The 16893-nt window shown below is 40.6% G+C and overlaps 1 protein-coding gene across 3 annotated transcripts in view; it reads left to right on the top strand.

Moving 5' to 3' along the window:
• LOC137196843 (coronin-1C-A) overlaps window positions 1-16893 on the top strand; it is a 39541-nt gene that overhangs the window by 10419 nt on the left and 12229 nt on the right. For all 3 annotated transcript variants that reach the window (XM_067609762.1, XM_067609754.1, XM_067609772.1), the window contains exon 2: window positions 7897-8093. In XM_067609762.1, coding sequence (XP_067465863.1) covers window positions 7897-8093 — 197 coding nt within the window. The remainder of the gene's footprint in view (window positions 1-7896; window positions 8094-16893) is intronic.

Below are 16893 nucleotides of genomic sequence, written 5' to 3' on the forward strand. Positions count from 1 at the left end.
CTGAGGTTACAGCCACACTAATATGTTTTTGTTTTAAAACGCATAACTTTTGCTACGTTTACGCCTAGCATCTACGCTACTCTGGCATTTTTAAACCCCATTTTCAAAGACTTTTGAGAATGCTACCGACCCCGTTTTAGTTTGAGAAAACTGGGATTGCATTTTAGTCTGGACGGGCGGAAACGGAGACCTTTGAAAACGATGACGCAATCACCCATGTTGGCTTCCTGATTGGGTCTTATCAGTCACGACATGTCCTTCCCTGATTCGTCAAACCCCTATCACGTGACAGTTCCACTTCGTCGTCAGTCCAAGAAAAGAAATCTCTCGTCTTACTTTTCGCCATTGCTGTTCTTCCTTTGTAGTATTTTCTGCAACTAAGCAACCAACCACAGCGTAGACAATAAGGGGTTTTCCATACACATGTGCTGGCTCGACTCGACTCGGTTTGACTCAGTGTGTCAGCCCAGTGAGGCAGGGATTTGCATTTCCATTACAACAGGACTACCTGCTTGAAGGTGTGTCTTTAAATGATGATGACGCGCTTGTCTTGAGCAGCGCCCTCTTTAGTGCTGTTTACGCAAGCTCCCAGGAAGTGTGCTGGCTGTGACTACTACTTTAAAGGAGTGGCTGTAAAACAGCAGATAATTTTTTTTGGTGTCACAACCCCCAGGAAATGACTCGTTTCACTATCAGAATTGGATCCTTTCGATCCGATAACATTTTGAAATTCTAGAAGAGCCGCCCATTGAATCATTTTATCACATTCAAGTTAGCGCAGGGCTTAACCAGAAGTTAGCCAGCTTGCCCCTGAATGATAACGAAACCCATCTGACGTCACCACAACCTGCTTGGAGGCAGGTTGGGTGCGCTTTGACTCGAATTCGGAGATGGTCCATCTCAGATGCGACTTGATGCAACTCGACGCATTTAAACTGGTAATGGAAATGCAAATCAATGCGGCATGGTTTGACTCGGTACAGCCAAAAGTGCCAGTGGAAAAAGGTTAAATCTGCTGTAATGGGACTGAGTGCACAGTAAACTCGTCAGCCACACATTTCTCTGTTCTATATTTCTCTGTTTTGTGTCTTCAGGTTAGGCTAACCCATTGTTGCTAACTTTGGAGCTAACCCCCTTCACTTTTCCAGCATTTGGGGAAACAACAGACGTGACTTTTTAGTATTTATTAACTGACACACTGTAGTCTGTACTGTACATCTACTGCCAGACTGACAACTTACTACTAACCTTTTCCTCTGCCCCGCTCACATCCACCGTCACTTCTCTGCCCCCCAAACATACTCCTTAACGGAGCCATGCTACCAATAGTTTCCCAGGCAACGACAGAGGTTGACTCACATACCGGAACAGCGCTGCACAGAGACTCCCAAACGCTGTCGATTTCAAATCAAAATTAAATAGTAAACTTTTTTTTTTTGGCCTGGCGGGGGTTCTCGTTGTGTCATTATGGAGAAATACAGATTCAGTAAACATTCAGTACGTTCAATAAACGTTGAGTATAGTTAGACCCAGCGGTCTCCATTAGTTTGGGCGAGTTCAAAGTTCACAGGTTATTTGTTAGTCTGTACCTCTCGCTGCAGGAAATAATGGATTAATCCTGGAAAGCTATTGATGTAGCACTTTTCTCCTTTTGAAAATAACACAGAGATTATTCGACCAATGAGAATTTAGTCGGACGAGAGCATATCGACCAACTAATCGACCAGTCAACCAGCAGACTACAGCCCTAAAAAATTTCATTTTATTCTACAGTTTTCATTTTAATTTGTTCAATACAGTGTGCTCCTCTGAATGAACCAGTGCTCTAGCAGTTGTTCTTTATACATATTTTACTCTGTGTTGACTATGTTTACTCACTTCCTTAGATTTCTGTGATAGCTGCAAGAGTCGAACAGAAAAATTATTGTCTTATAAAGCCTTTACTAGTTTTGATGAGAATGATGCTGCCCTTCTGGTTCCTGTTTGCCACTTTTAAAACCCAACCTAACCCAAAACTCTCCAATGCTCTTCAACTGCCTGAGCATATTTAGGATAAAATGGAGGTACAACATATCTACTTGAGTTTGTTGTGCTTATGAAAACTGATGTCACATAGACAACATATTGCAACCATGCCTTTTGTCTTTTATTAAAACCACCAACAACCAGCCTCAAATCTTTATGAAGTGTTGGATCCACTGGTGCTTGAAGGTTTGTTACACTCTGAATAGTTAAAATTAGCGTTACATACAAACAGTGACACATTTCATGCCTTTTTTATTTAGAGTGCACAATCACATTACTTCCGGTGAGGTGATTCACTTACGGTCATACTCCCAGCACTGTTGGACACCTCTGTTCGGTTCAGCTTCCACTTTTGCTTCACTCAGATCATGCTCAGTATCTGTGTCAGGACAGCTGCTTGTCAGCGCATTTAACGTGCTTTCAGTTTTGAGCAATTTCACACAACTACATTGTCTACAACTTCAAATCAGTGCCCAGCACAAATAGTTACCACCTTACCAGCAGAAACATTTTCTCCTGTCCCTGGTTTCTGTGTAGGCCTGCTTGTGTCGGACTCAACACCAGGTGCAGGGTTGGGATAATGATGTTCTTACGTAAGGGTCCCGCTGAATAAGGGAGTTTTAGGTTTGGCATTTCCCCATGGCAGGGTTAGGTCTACATTTTCCAGTGAGAGAGGTGAGGTTTGTTTGAAACCTTGAAAGAAGGTATGCCTGGGAGGCAAAAAAAAACACAAGTCCCGTCATGTGTAGCTTTAGGGTCCAACATGATTGAGTCCTGAGTTTAAATTCCAGGCCTGTGTCTCTGAATTTATAAGATGAATAAGGATTGGTTTGCAAATGACCCTATTTCATTTTGGCTTGTCTAGCTCATCTTTCCATGTGTATCAGTGGGAATAGCAATTGAATCTCCTTCAGTGAGGACCCACTGACTAAGAAATGGTGCTATTTCTCTAAAGGAGGATTGTCAGAATACACCACCTCACAACAAGGCTTACTCACCAAGACCCAGTGTTGCATAATCAGCTGCAGCCCCACCCAGTTTGCTCTGACCTACAGCGTGTACACTGATACAGCCCAACCCTCACCGTAAAGGTTTCATATCCAGTGCCTGAAGTCTAGTATAACAGAGATTACTTTATAATCATGTCATATAAACAAACATGAATAAATCTGGTGACATCTGAATTTTTGAACATTGACTGTTAAGTTATTTTGGTTGTAATCAACATTTGTAGAAATTGTGTCAGCTTTGGCAGATTTGAGCAGGGCTAATCAACATCATTTTGGGACACAACTGGCCCTGAACACTAACATATGATATTAAACATTTCCTGCTGTTTGTAGAGCTTTGGATAGTGTGACTGGGGATCTTTGTGCAGGCCCAGACTGACCTCAAGAATGCAGTGATTGTTTTGTCTAAACTAGTCACACTATTGTGGTGATAAACCAACACATCTAATAAAGTTCTCCTACCTAAAACAATGTGTTGCTCTGCTGCAGATGAACAGATCCAAGAGCAGCGGGATAGTTTCACTGCTCACTCTGTATTGAGATTTGGAAAAGCTCAATACCGCTTACATGGGTTATTGATTGGAACAGCCTTTATTCAACAAACAGGTGATTGACTAGTGTTCTGTGATCAAACTGTTCTGGACAGTTGCACCACTTGATAGATTGACGTTGGGTTTTGCCTCTAGCTTCTCAAACTGGAAAGACATGGTGGCTGTTTGTAAAATGATGTATTTGATCAGTTTAGTTAAGATTCCAACAGCGCTGCGTTTTATCATTGTCATCTAAACCTCTTCCCATAGTTTGCTGGCTCCCAGTTGCTCAGCTCAGTCGATTTGTCAGTGGATGTTTTCCAGACTAAGATTTCATAGTGAAATCTGAGATCATTAAAGTCTGTTTGGTTTTGCAAGGCGAGGAGAAATTCCAAACCTGGAGATATGATTAAGTTTAACAGTTGTTTGACTTTTGAAATTAACAGTAACCTTTAAAACATAGTTCTTAGTTAGTTTGTATTTTTAGTATTGTATTGTGTTTCTTTGTTGGGTTGGTATTTCCCTAATGTTGCTAAGCAGCATGTCTGTGTTACGAAACACATATTGCAGCCAAGTGAAGACGCATGCATTTGCCCATGGCATAAAAGGATTTTTTTCTCTTTAGTTTTTTTTTTTAACCTTTGACACAACTTGATCTCCTACTGTTGGAAGTTGAATTTATTGTCACCTGTTGTGAGCAAGACTCAGCAGAATACCCAGGATAAAGTGCAGCATGGCCAAGAAAGCAGTTATATTTTCCAGTGATGCAGATTCCTGTAAAGAGTTGTAAGATGTTGAACCTCCTGATGGATGTCCAGAGAGTTCAGCATCAAGCCATTATGTTACTCTAAAATATCGTAGAGGAACTTTGTCAAAGGCGCATTTTCACATCTACGTTTTCAACTACAACTTACTTGAGAGGACGAGTGATCATAATAGACCTTTCTTTGCTCTGCCAACTAAATTGTTGATGAACTGGCAATGTCCTCTTTAGTCAGTTATTGCTTTGCTCCCCCTTTTTTCACTCCCTCCTTATTAGGAAAGAGTCCTCACTCCAGCCAAGAGAACATATGGTTCCATTAGAGAACCAGTAGGGACTAGCACTAATTGACCACTTGCAGTGGCCAACAATTAGCCTGTCAAGCACTCAAGTGCCTGCAAAGATTCAATTTAAGATGTATACCAACCTCAACTATCTTCCAATCCCATAAACTACAATTTTCCCTGCTATATCTTATTTTAAAAGGGTTTTATCCTATATTTGCTATTGTATTATGAAAATAAGTATGACATTGGGGAAGTGAGCTGAACAGTCACATTCTGGTGTTGTGTTTTAAGTTTGTGGAAAGCTGCTAGTCTTTGACCAATATTTTAGACAGAACATGGACCAAATCAATCTTAGTAGCTAAATAACTTTGTTACATAAATTCCCACAACACTAATGTCGCAAGAAGCCAAATTTGTATTCTTCTGGGTGGTGGTTAACAAGACTGTGGCAGGTCCAAACTGGCTAAAGTCCCAATCTTTTCTGTCTTCACTAACTGTAGTAGAGTTACACATTTGGCAGGACAATCACAAGATTGTTCAAATAACCTAGGGCTTTTCTCCACTGCATCAGTTTACACACAAGCACACCAGCATGTGGTGTAGAGAGAAATGTACAGAGTTTGAAGTCTCATGAAAACACTGCCAAGATAATAAAAAAACCTTCAACAACAGAGAAAGAAGCAGCAGCAGCGGTTTCTGTTCACACCATTACAAAGTTTTCTGGCACTGTTATTAAGTCTGCCACTAGACAGGTAGTTGATTTAGGTGTCTGTTCACATGCAGCTTCTATCCCAACCAGACAGATCTATAGCTCTAAAGGTAAGCAAACAAGCCTCACCCTCACAAACAAGGTTGTCCTTGTTGAGCCCCAGACTACCATTGCATTACTGTAAGGACAAACAACTCTTCTTTTCCCTTTTTGACATACTTGAAATGTAATTGCAATAAGAATCACAAATAGTTGTGTGTCGTTCACAACATAAACCAACTTCTGTTTTAAAAAATATTTAAGACTGTGGTGTTGGACAGTTTAAATATTTACACTTATCATTAGTCTCATACAGGTACAAGACTGTAACATGCTTCCAAATTAATGCAGCTAACTTTATAAAATAAAAAAAGCTCCATACTTTTACACACTTTTCTCTGCCTTTTTTCTGTTGCTCAGACAATCAAGACCAGTTAGCTGCCAGTTATGTGTCATATTGCAGTTCAGTGGACCAAGGACACGACTGAATGGTTTGACACACAGTGAACTGGAGTGAGAGCCTAAAACTTGTTCCTCCTTTTCAATTGTGGTGACACCAAAAATCAGGATCAAATTGTGAGATTCTCAAAGATTGTATTTGTCTTTTAGCTCACCATCTATGTTTGTAAATCTAAAAATTGAACAGTTGTAATGACTGGTGTGTTTTACGGAAGAGTTAGGGAGTTAAGACACTCCCACATCCCTACAGGAAGAGCTTCCTGCTTGTGTTGTCCTGTCGGAAACATGCCATACAAGCGTTTCTCGCTTGCTCTCATTCTTCTTCTCACACTCACACTCACACACACACACACACACACACTCACACACACACACACACACACACACACACATACACACACACACACACAATGGAAAACCACTGCTGAAACATGTCCCACATCCTGTGCAGTTCTTTGGTCATGTTGGTGATTCAGGCTGGGAAACTGTTACCATGTGCTGTGTCAAAAAATAAAAAAAGGATTTGATGAGCTTCACAAAACCGAGACCACTCAGGAGCTTTTGTCTGTCTTGATGTTGTAGGTTAGTTCGGACTTTGGTTTTGGTCATTTATCTGAAACTGGCCAGATTTCCATTATCTTTGGAAGTGGTCTGTTATTGTAAGCTGAGCAGTGGGACTTGTAGCTTTTGAATGGGCTTGTTTTCCAAAGCTCTCTTGTCTGCCAGCAGATTCTTGTCTAGGTGAAGATTTTAGCTGAACCAGCTACAAAGTCTGTTTTTGTTTGGATTGGATATGTCCTATTTTCCTTTGGAAGTGGCTCTTTGAAAGTGTGGCACAGATAAAGGGTGCTCGCATTTCAAATGTTGGATATTTGGCACAACAAAGGATGAAAAGAAACTACAAGGTTTTAAAAAGGGTTTTGAGTCATTTGAAACATTTATCAAGCACGTTTAATGTCTTTTGGAGCTGAAACAATTAATTGATTGGTAGATCAACAGAAAAAATATTATTTTGAGAATCGCGTAATTACATTTTTAAGTAGAAATGCCAATCACTCGCTGTTTCCAGCCTCTCCACTGTGAGGATTTGCTGCTTTTCTTTGTTTTGTGTCATTATAAACAATATCTATGGTGTCTTAGGCTGGTTGGACAAAACAAGACATGAGACGACATCAAATTGTGCTTTAGGGAATTGTGATGGGTAATTTTTGTAAAAAATTATGATTATGCTGGGGATTTTATGTCTTTTTGAGATGGCGCCAGTAAAGAGATGACATAGCGACATGGTGCTTCATGGTTGGCTGAAAATAATCGTTAGTTGCCGCCTGAATTTTGAGACAATTGATGCAGTTTTAAATTGGGTCACACACACTAATAGTTTTATTGCTAGTGAACTGTGGTGTATATCTGCTTGTAACTTATGATTGAAGGATCTATACATGCTTGCTGTGTGATTAGCAAGCAGGCAGAGTATAGATAAGTCAAGTGAGTGCTGCTAAGGGGACTAGCTCTTTTTTTGGCTTGAAATTATCTCATTTCCTCCTTCTTACTTAACAGAAGAATTAAGAGTTGTGACACAAAATATAGAAAAGTCTTAAAGAATGAAACTGGAGCTGAACCATCACTGTAACTTGCTCTTAATCTACAAAATGTGTTGGTAATACTCCTCTATGAAATTGTTAGCACCACAATACTCCCAAATTCCTGGGAGACCTTTGGAGTAGTGAGTAGTAATGGTTTGTTACAAAACACTCCTGGAGCAAGAGAGTCAAACATCTGCAAAGGGAATGTTTTGTGGAAAAAAAGCTCACACATGAACTCAGTCTGTTCAACAGCTTTGCTGCAGTTTGTGGACGGGATGTCTTGTGTTCTCAAGTCTCACAAAGTAGCTCAAGTAGTCTATGTGTAATAAATGTGTTATTTTATATTGCAGTTCTGTTTGTTTTCTTGTTAGTGTGTGTGTGTGTGTGTGATTATAAGCCTTTTCATTGTTTTCATTTCAGCGCTATTTGACTATCAGTAAGTTTGCAAACATACTGTATGTTCGTTCAATCCTCCTCCTCTGCTCTTTGTACAGATATGAGACGAGTTGTACGGCAGAGCAAATTCCGTCACGTCTTTGGCCAGGCGGTGAAGAATGATCAATGCTACGATGATATCCGGGTGTCAAGGGTCACATGGGACAGCTCCTTCTGTGCAGTTAACCCCAAGTTTGTTGCCATAATTATTGAGGCCAGTGGCGGTGGAGCTTTCCTCGTTCTCCCTCTTCATAAGGTAAGTTTATGATGTATCATAAAGTTATTAATGAGTAGGTTAACACTGGACATGTATAGTGTGTTTGTACAGAGTTAATCAGTGAGAGCTGAGAGTTTAGGCATAGAATTAGTCACAGTAAGACAACTAGATGGAGATAACCTGGTTGTAAAAGCATGTTTGCATTTACTTTATGCCGGTTCAGAAATGCAATCTGAGCGCCTAAAATTGCATTGATTAAAAAGCTTTGTGTTCATATTTTTCATCACTTGTTCTAAGATGAAAACAGCTAGTTTATTTGGCTTACTTTGGTGTACTTCCTTGTGCTTTTGTGACGTTTGTGTTGTCTTTTGGTCATTAGCTGGATGCAGGTGAACATTATGTGCGCTGTCAGTGACTGTTGTCATCTCTACAGATAAGATAACTCATAGTCTGATGTTCTCTATGCATATTCATGCTCCAAAGGGGAAAACCGTTGTTTGATTTACATGAAGGGCCTTTCCTCTAGTACAGGAGAAAATTGAAACCCAGTCTCTAATTTTTGAGATCACACTGTCCAGCTACAGTCACACAGCATAATAGCTAACAGTCGCACATGAACGATTAATGGTGTCAATTTTCTGAATGATCTTGTCGCATGATGTCCGACCTCCCTAAAATTTTAAGCATTCATTATCAGAAAACCGATTTGAAGGTAGCGTGTTTCTTCTTATTCTGAGAAAAAATGATGCATTGAAATGGTGTAATGCTACCCTTTTAAAGGCATTGTGGTGTTATGCATGTGATGTTTTTGTTACAGATGATTTAAGCAGATCAAATTACGTCTGGATATTTTTAGATGAGGTAAAAAATCTTGTCTTCACATCAGTAATGCCGTAAGAGTATGAAAGTCATTCTATCTGAGGGATTATATTTAGACCAACATGAATGTAAACATGGCACATAAAAGGTAGAGACAGTTGAACTTTAAATCTTGATTGCTCTTTGATTTTTTTTTTAATTTTTTTTTTCTTTTAGAGCAACAGACCATTTCCCATGTTTTGTGTACAGTAAACAGTCATTTGCATTTAAAACTTAACCTCTTACTGCAGGACTGCTGACTCTTCGTGTCAGTGTACCGCAGGATTAATGTTTACCAGTGGGTTGTCAACACACCCTTATGTGTACAACAGAAACTACTCCAAAGCCCTGGAGCCAACAGTCTTCTGATCCTTACCTCCATATAAGGAATCGCTCCACTCCAACTGGAGTTACTCTTGGGTTGGGCAAGAGACACATTTGAGGAGTGTTTGGCTGTAAATAAGTTTGCTGGGTGAATACATCCCTCTCTTTTGTTCTAGTCATGTTGTCATAATTGGGCTAATTAAGGTGTAATAGATTCTGATTCTACTCTGAATCCAGCAGGGTGCTCTGGCATGTCCCCAGAGAGCCCTTGGATGCCATTATGGTTGATAGCAGTGAATTGCAGGCCGCTTGTGTTTCTGTTTGGCAGCTCCAACCAGTGGCCAAGTGGCAGGTTCCCGACTCTGTGAGTGACATAAGTACTGCAATACTGTTGACAGATCTAACCTGTGCCTGTAATTAGTGCACGCCAGTACACGGCCATGTCATCTGAGACGAATCTGGCATAGGCGACCGGATCCTCAGGCCTGTCATCACACGGCTTACACCTCTCAGCACCTCATTCAATACGGAGCTTGTACTGGAGGTGGGCTGTGAACTCAACTGGTTTCACACTCCTCCTGCCCTCCTCTCTGTGTCTTGTGTTTGACTGAGCTGCCCTCTGCATGCCATGCCCCAGTACAGTAACAGTGTGTCTACCGAACAAAGTCTACTTTCACTTCTGAATTAAAAAGTAGTGGGAGACTGAGGTCTTTATGTGCAGCGCAAACCTCGGGCAATTTCCTCAAGTGAGAGATTAAAAAAGCTCTCTTGATTTTTAGATCTTCCTACATACAAGCTGGCAGGCGTGACACAAGACTAATCTCTCAGATACAGTGTTTTTTTCCTAATTTCAACAGTCCATTCATTGAGAGACTGGAGCTGAAAGGGGAATACCATGTTATTTATGAATTACAGTATGTTGTGCATGCAAGTTATGACTTTGGACAGTGTGACCAGTTTTTATCACCACCAAACCAGTTTCACAGCTTTGCATAATAGAGAAAGTCAGCTGCTGGGACATTAGCAACAACAAGAATTTCAGATCTTAAATTAATGCGTATTCCCTTTTTTTAACATTTATTTTTGGCATTTATCACTGTGTTATCCTCACATGAGTTTTTGTGAAAAAGCAGGTCCATCTGGCAATCTCAGTATAGCCTCAGCTGGCAATGCAGGTCTCAAAAGTGGGGCGATACTGTTCTTGCAAACAGTATGACAAGACTGCACTGCAGTCGGTCGATTATTATTACAGAGTTCCCCCTCACACCTGAGATCACTGTTTATAAAATGAATAAAAAAGGATTACGGTGTTGCCTCTTAATTAGAAAATGGTTAAACTAATTTGCAAGGCATTTGTACAACAAATCAAGTGCTCTTCCTTTGGTTATTATGCCGTCTGTACAAAGTGTCTGTTTTACTTTATGTGCTTTTGTAAGACTCAGCTCTGCTAAGTGCCTGATTGAAGGACACTTGGGTCTCATTTCATTTTTACTGCAAGGACACACACATCCTCTAAACGCCCCCACCTTCCCACCCTTTCCCGTCCCTAATGTGAGGGTGCATCTGTCCGGCTAACCCATCTGCCTATGCTGTGTTGCTCCCAGTCTCTGTGGGCAGCCAGCTGCTCAGGGCCTTTGTCCTGCGCTTACTCCCAGCGCAGCCCTTTGTCATTACCACACTTCGCTTGGGGAGGGGGGGGGGCAGAAGTGTGATGATGCTCCTTCCCCCTTCACAATTAAGCCATATGCAACTGTGCACCGTCTTTGTTGTAGTGATGCAATAACAGTGGGAGAATATTGAGGATGAAATTACTGGTTTGAAAAAGCATTTTACTCCCTCCTTTTTTATTTTGTGTCTGGAAATGGATGGAAAAGCATCTCTTGGAGTTCAGAGGTTGCTGTTGTGGATCTATGACCTGACCTGAGGTCTGAGTCTCGTTTTGTGTCATCAACCAATGGAGCCGTCTCTTTGTGTGTGACTCAGTAGGGTGAGGTTGGTGCGGCAGGCCACCGTGACTCAGCACAGCCATGAGTATTGTTGCTTCCTAATGTCAGAACACTGGGATTCATAGAGAGGGCATCAGATGTCCAGCTCAACACATGTCATTCCCTTCCCTCATGCTTTCAATCTCCCCCTTTCTCTTTCTTAGCAGGATGCCTGCTAATTTATTCCCTGATTTCCATATGAAGGAAGCTGTGGGAGTGAATGCAGCAGCTAGCAAGTGCTCAGTGAAACATTCCTGATAATTCCTCTCTCTGTCTGGCTCAGCATAGAAATAGAAAGGAAGTCTCAGTAAATCACCACAGTTGTTGTGATGTATATCCCTAAACTAGAAATCCCTAATTTTGATTTATCCAAGCATGACATTGTTAAAAAATCAGCGCTGTCTGTCCTGTTTTAGCCATCAGCATCTTTATTTTCCATGCAGACTGTGTGTTAGTCACTTTGTGAACTGTCCGCATCTCTGGTTTCCTCTTTTGTCAGTTTCTTTTTAAGACTGACCTAAACTAAAGGCATAGCAGCATCAAAGTGTATTGTCTAATGTAGAAGGCATGTTCCATGTTAGTGCTTCAAACGCCGCCTCTGTACAGAAAGGATGATCAGATGTGGAGTGTGTGTGTTTGATTTGGATTCAATCCCTCAATGCACCATTCATCCAGTGCTCAACCTTTGCTGTTAGTAATTCCTGGGTGTGTGCACAGTGACATTATTTCTGTTCAGTCTCACATACACCAGTTTGGCTGCTAACTAAGCTAAAGTCTGTCTCTACATAAAAAAAATACATTTGGCGTGCATGATATCCAGGGTCTTTCCCCATACTTTGGTCAGTTTGTGTTCCAAGACCTCTATACTGCTCAGCTGCCTCTGCCTTTGCCGCTTCTGCCGCTCAGTCCTGCTGACTGCAGATTTTACCATATATGGTCAAATCTGCTCCCTGCCTGACAGCCTTCCAAGACCATTTCCTCCCTGCCCTGCCATTGGCTGCTTCATGCAGTGTCAGTACACATGTGAATTCTGGGATAGGCCGAAATATGAAGAGCGGCCAAGATGAGAGAACTGGGTTGAAGTCAGATGTTGTCTCTGTCACAGAGTCAATGACTGTATGCAAATGCTACATTAAAATAATTATTTTTATGTGATAATTAGTACGACTGCTGCAGGATTCCTGCATATTTACACTATAAAGAGCTGTGAATACACTTTGTTCACTGAAATATTGATTGATTAATTTTTATTGTCCTCAGTGGAAATTTGGGCTTCTCCCAAAGTACAGCAAAACTACATACACTACGCAAAGCACACACACTATTAAAAACATACAAAATATACAACATACAATAGTGCTAATGGGCAGGTAGCAGCAGATAGGTTATATAAATAATACTAGAGAGTAAATCTTATAAAATACACGTATTCCCTGATGCAGTCACTCTGTGTTCAGTGCCTGTATGACATGGGGAATAAAAGACTTCTTGTATATGTTCCAACTTGCCCTTAAGACGAGTACAGACATATCATAGGAAAAGAAATCCCTCATAGCTTAATTAAATAAACCAGATTGTTTATCTGTAAATCTCCTCTCTTTATAATACCTTGTAATAACAGATGATGAATGCAGTGTCATTTTCCCACAGGGCAAATTCTTCAATCATTTAAGAATTTATGGTTTGTTGCAAAAGAGCATTTCATTCACAAACCTGCTACGGTTTGTGCATGAATGCACTGATCTGGCAGACAAAGTCACAGAAAAATCTCTTAGGGTGGGCTGCCTCTGATAAGTTCCCGCTAAAAATATCTGTTCATTCATCTATTTTCTGTTTCTCCAGTTGATGATCATTTAGGGCCGCAGGTGCTGCTGTATCACAGCGTACACTGCAAATATTTTCATATCAGGCCTTGTTAGCAAATATCTTGTGCTGCAGAAGTACTTTGATAATAATAACACAAGTGGCTCAGAATTTCAGTTTCCCCAAACAATTCCTGTCTGGCAACCAACCTCGAATGTTTTCAGAATTAGTGGACTTGTCTCAGGTGCTATTTGGATTTTATCTTATGACCGGTGGTTTCATCAGCCAATGTACCAGAAATGCATTATATTGTACTACAGTATATCCGTAGTACACCTCTGTGGAAGTATCTATCTTTTTTATCTCCTTAGCTATATATAGCTCAAGTTTCCAGTGTGCTGCACTCTATTGTTCCTCCCCCATTATTCAGACATTGTAAATCTTACTAAAAAAGTTCAGGGTATGACAAGAGTGCTGCTACTACTGCCTCAGCTGTTTGTCTCTGCCGTACAGATGAAGAGACTTGTAAAAGTGGAAATTTCCATGGAGCTCTGAGCAGCACTGGACAGCATGCATGAAGACCCTTTTAGTGGTGGGCATGTGCGAATCACATGTTGAGCTGCAAGGAAAGGAAGTGTGCAGGCCTCTTGTGTGAATGAAAAGAATGTCCTCTCTTGCCTTGAGGGAATGTTGTTCATCCATTTTTTTGTGTGTGTTTCAGTGTTGTGCTTTGTATCTATCACTGTGTGATTCACTCTTATTTTCTGCAGTCTTACTTGTTGCTATGCAACTGGTTGTTTTCTAGGCGTCAGACATTCCTCTCAAAGGATATAAATGCCTGTAGTGTAGTTATGGACATGTTAGGTATTCAACTGCTGAGTTTAGCCCGTTGGTGTTGGTGTGGGTGTTTTTTGATGCCGATGCGGTTGATTTTCCTTGTTCTAGTCAAAATTATGCTCACATCTTCGTGTCAAGTCTTGCTAAGCACACTTCCTATAGACTGGTCGCCTTGGAGATGATTTTCTTGCTTGGCTGGTTTAGTCTGTTAGGGCCCATTTTTCTCGGCAGTGTTCCAGTGTGATATTACTGGCTGTCCTACGTAACTATTCACCTGTCAGCCAAGGTGTTGGACCTTGATAGAATGTGTAAACCTTAAGTCTGATGTCAAAACTGAGTTATTGTCCAAACCACAGCACTAATGGGTGTGAAATTAGTGGTGAAACATGATTCAATAAGTGAAACTGTACCTGGAATCTGTAATCCAAGTCAGAACTGATATCTATCTAATACTCATACTGTTCATTTGCTAGCAGACTTCATATAGTTAACTAGTTGGTAGTCATGATGTTTATACAATGTAAGGTTGTTTTATCAGTTTTACCTGCTATTAATAATACAATTGTATGTTTTCCAACACTAGTGAGCAGCATCTGATTCAGCACAGGTGAGGAGTTATTTACTATCAAATTACTATTCGCTGCCGAATAGATCGAGGACAAGATGACACAGAATTTTTGTATTCTTCCTAAATTACTGGTTCGCAGTAATGTTAGTCACGCCTGATGCTGAGTGGTTGTGCCTACTATTCCCATCAAGATATTTTTAAATGTGTTTCTCCCTCAAGTAAAACTTTAGTTTATTACAAACAAGTGGTGTTGAGATACAGTGCTGTTGTAATTTGTTCAGTTTTGTTTCCCCCTTTACATTCTCATTTCTATGTTGGTGAAATTTGAATCATGTGGCGCTAGCGCACCTTGAGACATGCTCTATTGAAAACACATTGAAGCCACATTTTAGAGTTCAATATTTCATAAAATAACTGTTAAATTAAGTTTCAGTTTAGTTTCTCTTTTGCACATTTGACTTGTCAATTCTCTCTTTGTCAATGCTCAAATTTATGTCAATGTTATATTTAGTTTCCTTTGTTAAAGGGAAATTCCTGTTTACCAGATCAGAGAGTGTTGTCCAACAAGTGTTCAACTGCAGATGCAGGTTAAGACGGTTAAAAAAAAAAATCAAATATGTCTCACCTGCCAACGGTTAGGATGGTCCAGTACTGTCTTAAACAAAGTTTAGTGTCTAGTATGTGACCTCGCCACAAGGCTGATTTCTTCAGATTTATCATCTTGTCTCTGCTGAGTGACATCTCATTATGCTTGTAATTGGGACATGACAGATGATGGGTGGATGTTTCAGTTAAAATATCTCACTTAAAGACAAATCTAGACTTGCAAATGTGCCTGAAGCTCTGCTTTTCCAGAGGGACAGAGGGGAGAATGCAACAAGTTGGTACAAGTTAACTTATCTGCACTGCTCATCTGAGGTGATCCCTGAAGTGAGCTTGTTTTCAGTTAAACTGTTAATTGGCAGAGCTGGCAATTACAGTGACCTCACTCCATACAAACTGCATTCCTGCCTTGTGTATCATGTAATCAAATGTTTACGCAGGCTTGAGGCACTTGTGTTCGCTCCTCAGACCCTGGAATTCCTAATTGTATGTATCAGACACAAACGACATTAACACCTCAAAGGGTGCTAGATTCGACACCCTAGCAGCCCTCTTGCTCTCATTAGTCATACCCATACCAGAGCTGCCTGGGGCCGAGGTGTGGAATGTGAAGAACGCCTGGCGCCCTGGTCGAACTGATGGTCTGCTCTGCCCTGCCGGGGTTGATCAGGAGGTCGGGCTCCACGGCTCGGTAAGTAGTAGTGTTACGAGGGCATCATGGTTCATTGCTACTAGTCAACCATACAAGCTACAATTTATTCATAAGTGTAGTTTTTTTATGTGTGTGATTTAAAATGTGTTGATGGAAATTTTCCTGAGACTAGTGTAGGTCTTCTACACTAGTCTCCAGTTGAGACATGCTACAAACACTCCTGCTGTAGGAGTGTTTGTAGCATGTCTGAACTGGAGCAGTTAGCATGCCAGATGTGCTGAGAAGAGTGAGCGTCGAGGTCCCGACACTGATGGTTCTGCATACTGTAGATGGTCTTAATCTGTGTGGCACGGGCATAAAACCTGACCGTATGCTTACTGTAAATCTGTTTGCATGCTTCTTCAGTCTGTTTTAAAACCACTGCACCACATTGTCTGTGGTCATTTCTGATTCCTGAGGTTCAGATAAATGTTTTTTTTCTGTTCATGTGCATTTGCAGTAAATATATAAAAATATAATATAATATAAAATAATATATATATAAAACACACCCAGGTCACAGTCTACTTTCTTTTTCTTATACATGCACCATGAGATCTGTTGCTATTCTCCACCTCAGTTGTGTGTCTGTGCCAGTTTTTAAGCAAAATAGAAACCAAGTAAACACAAAACCACAGTAGTTTAAGTGTTTGTCTATGTTACAACATCCGCCCTTATGGATAATGCACGGTGTGCTCCTGAAGTACCAGACAACAGAGAAGATAAATGAGCACTTGTACAGCACCAGTTGATGTTGAAATTATATTAACTGTTTTACATGACAGAACTGGTTTGACAGTGTTTGACAATTGTTTTTTTGTGGATGTGCAAATTTCAGAATTTGTCTTGACATGATCCATGATACTGTGGATCTGTCCAGTATAATTAAAATATTGTGAAGTAATTAATGTAAAACATAGTAGCATTTTCCAAGAGAATAATGTACAATGGCAAATAACTTTGAAGTGTGGGCTCATCTTATCTCTGTGATCAGTTTGTTCTTTGTCAGACTTGTTTATGCTGTTTCTGTTGCTACACCTGGTCATGAGCCTGTGTCCTTCCTGCTTTACATCCTGTTCCTACGAGCAGGAAATCATTTGCAGGAATAGTCTGGTGAACTACGCTGTCATATGCTGTACATCTCTAAGCGATCAAATGAATATGCACAGA

Source organism: Thunnus thynnus, chromosome 2 (genome assembly GCF_963924715.1).
Source record: "Thunnus thynnus chromosome 2, fThuThy2.1, whole genome shotgun sequence".
Taxonomy (NCBI): Eukaryota; Metazoa; Chordata; class Actinopteri; order Scombriformes; family Scombridae; genus Thunnus; species Thunnus thynnus.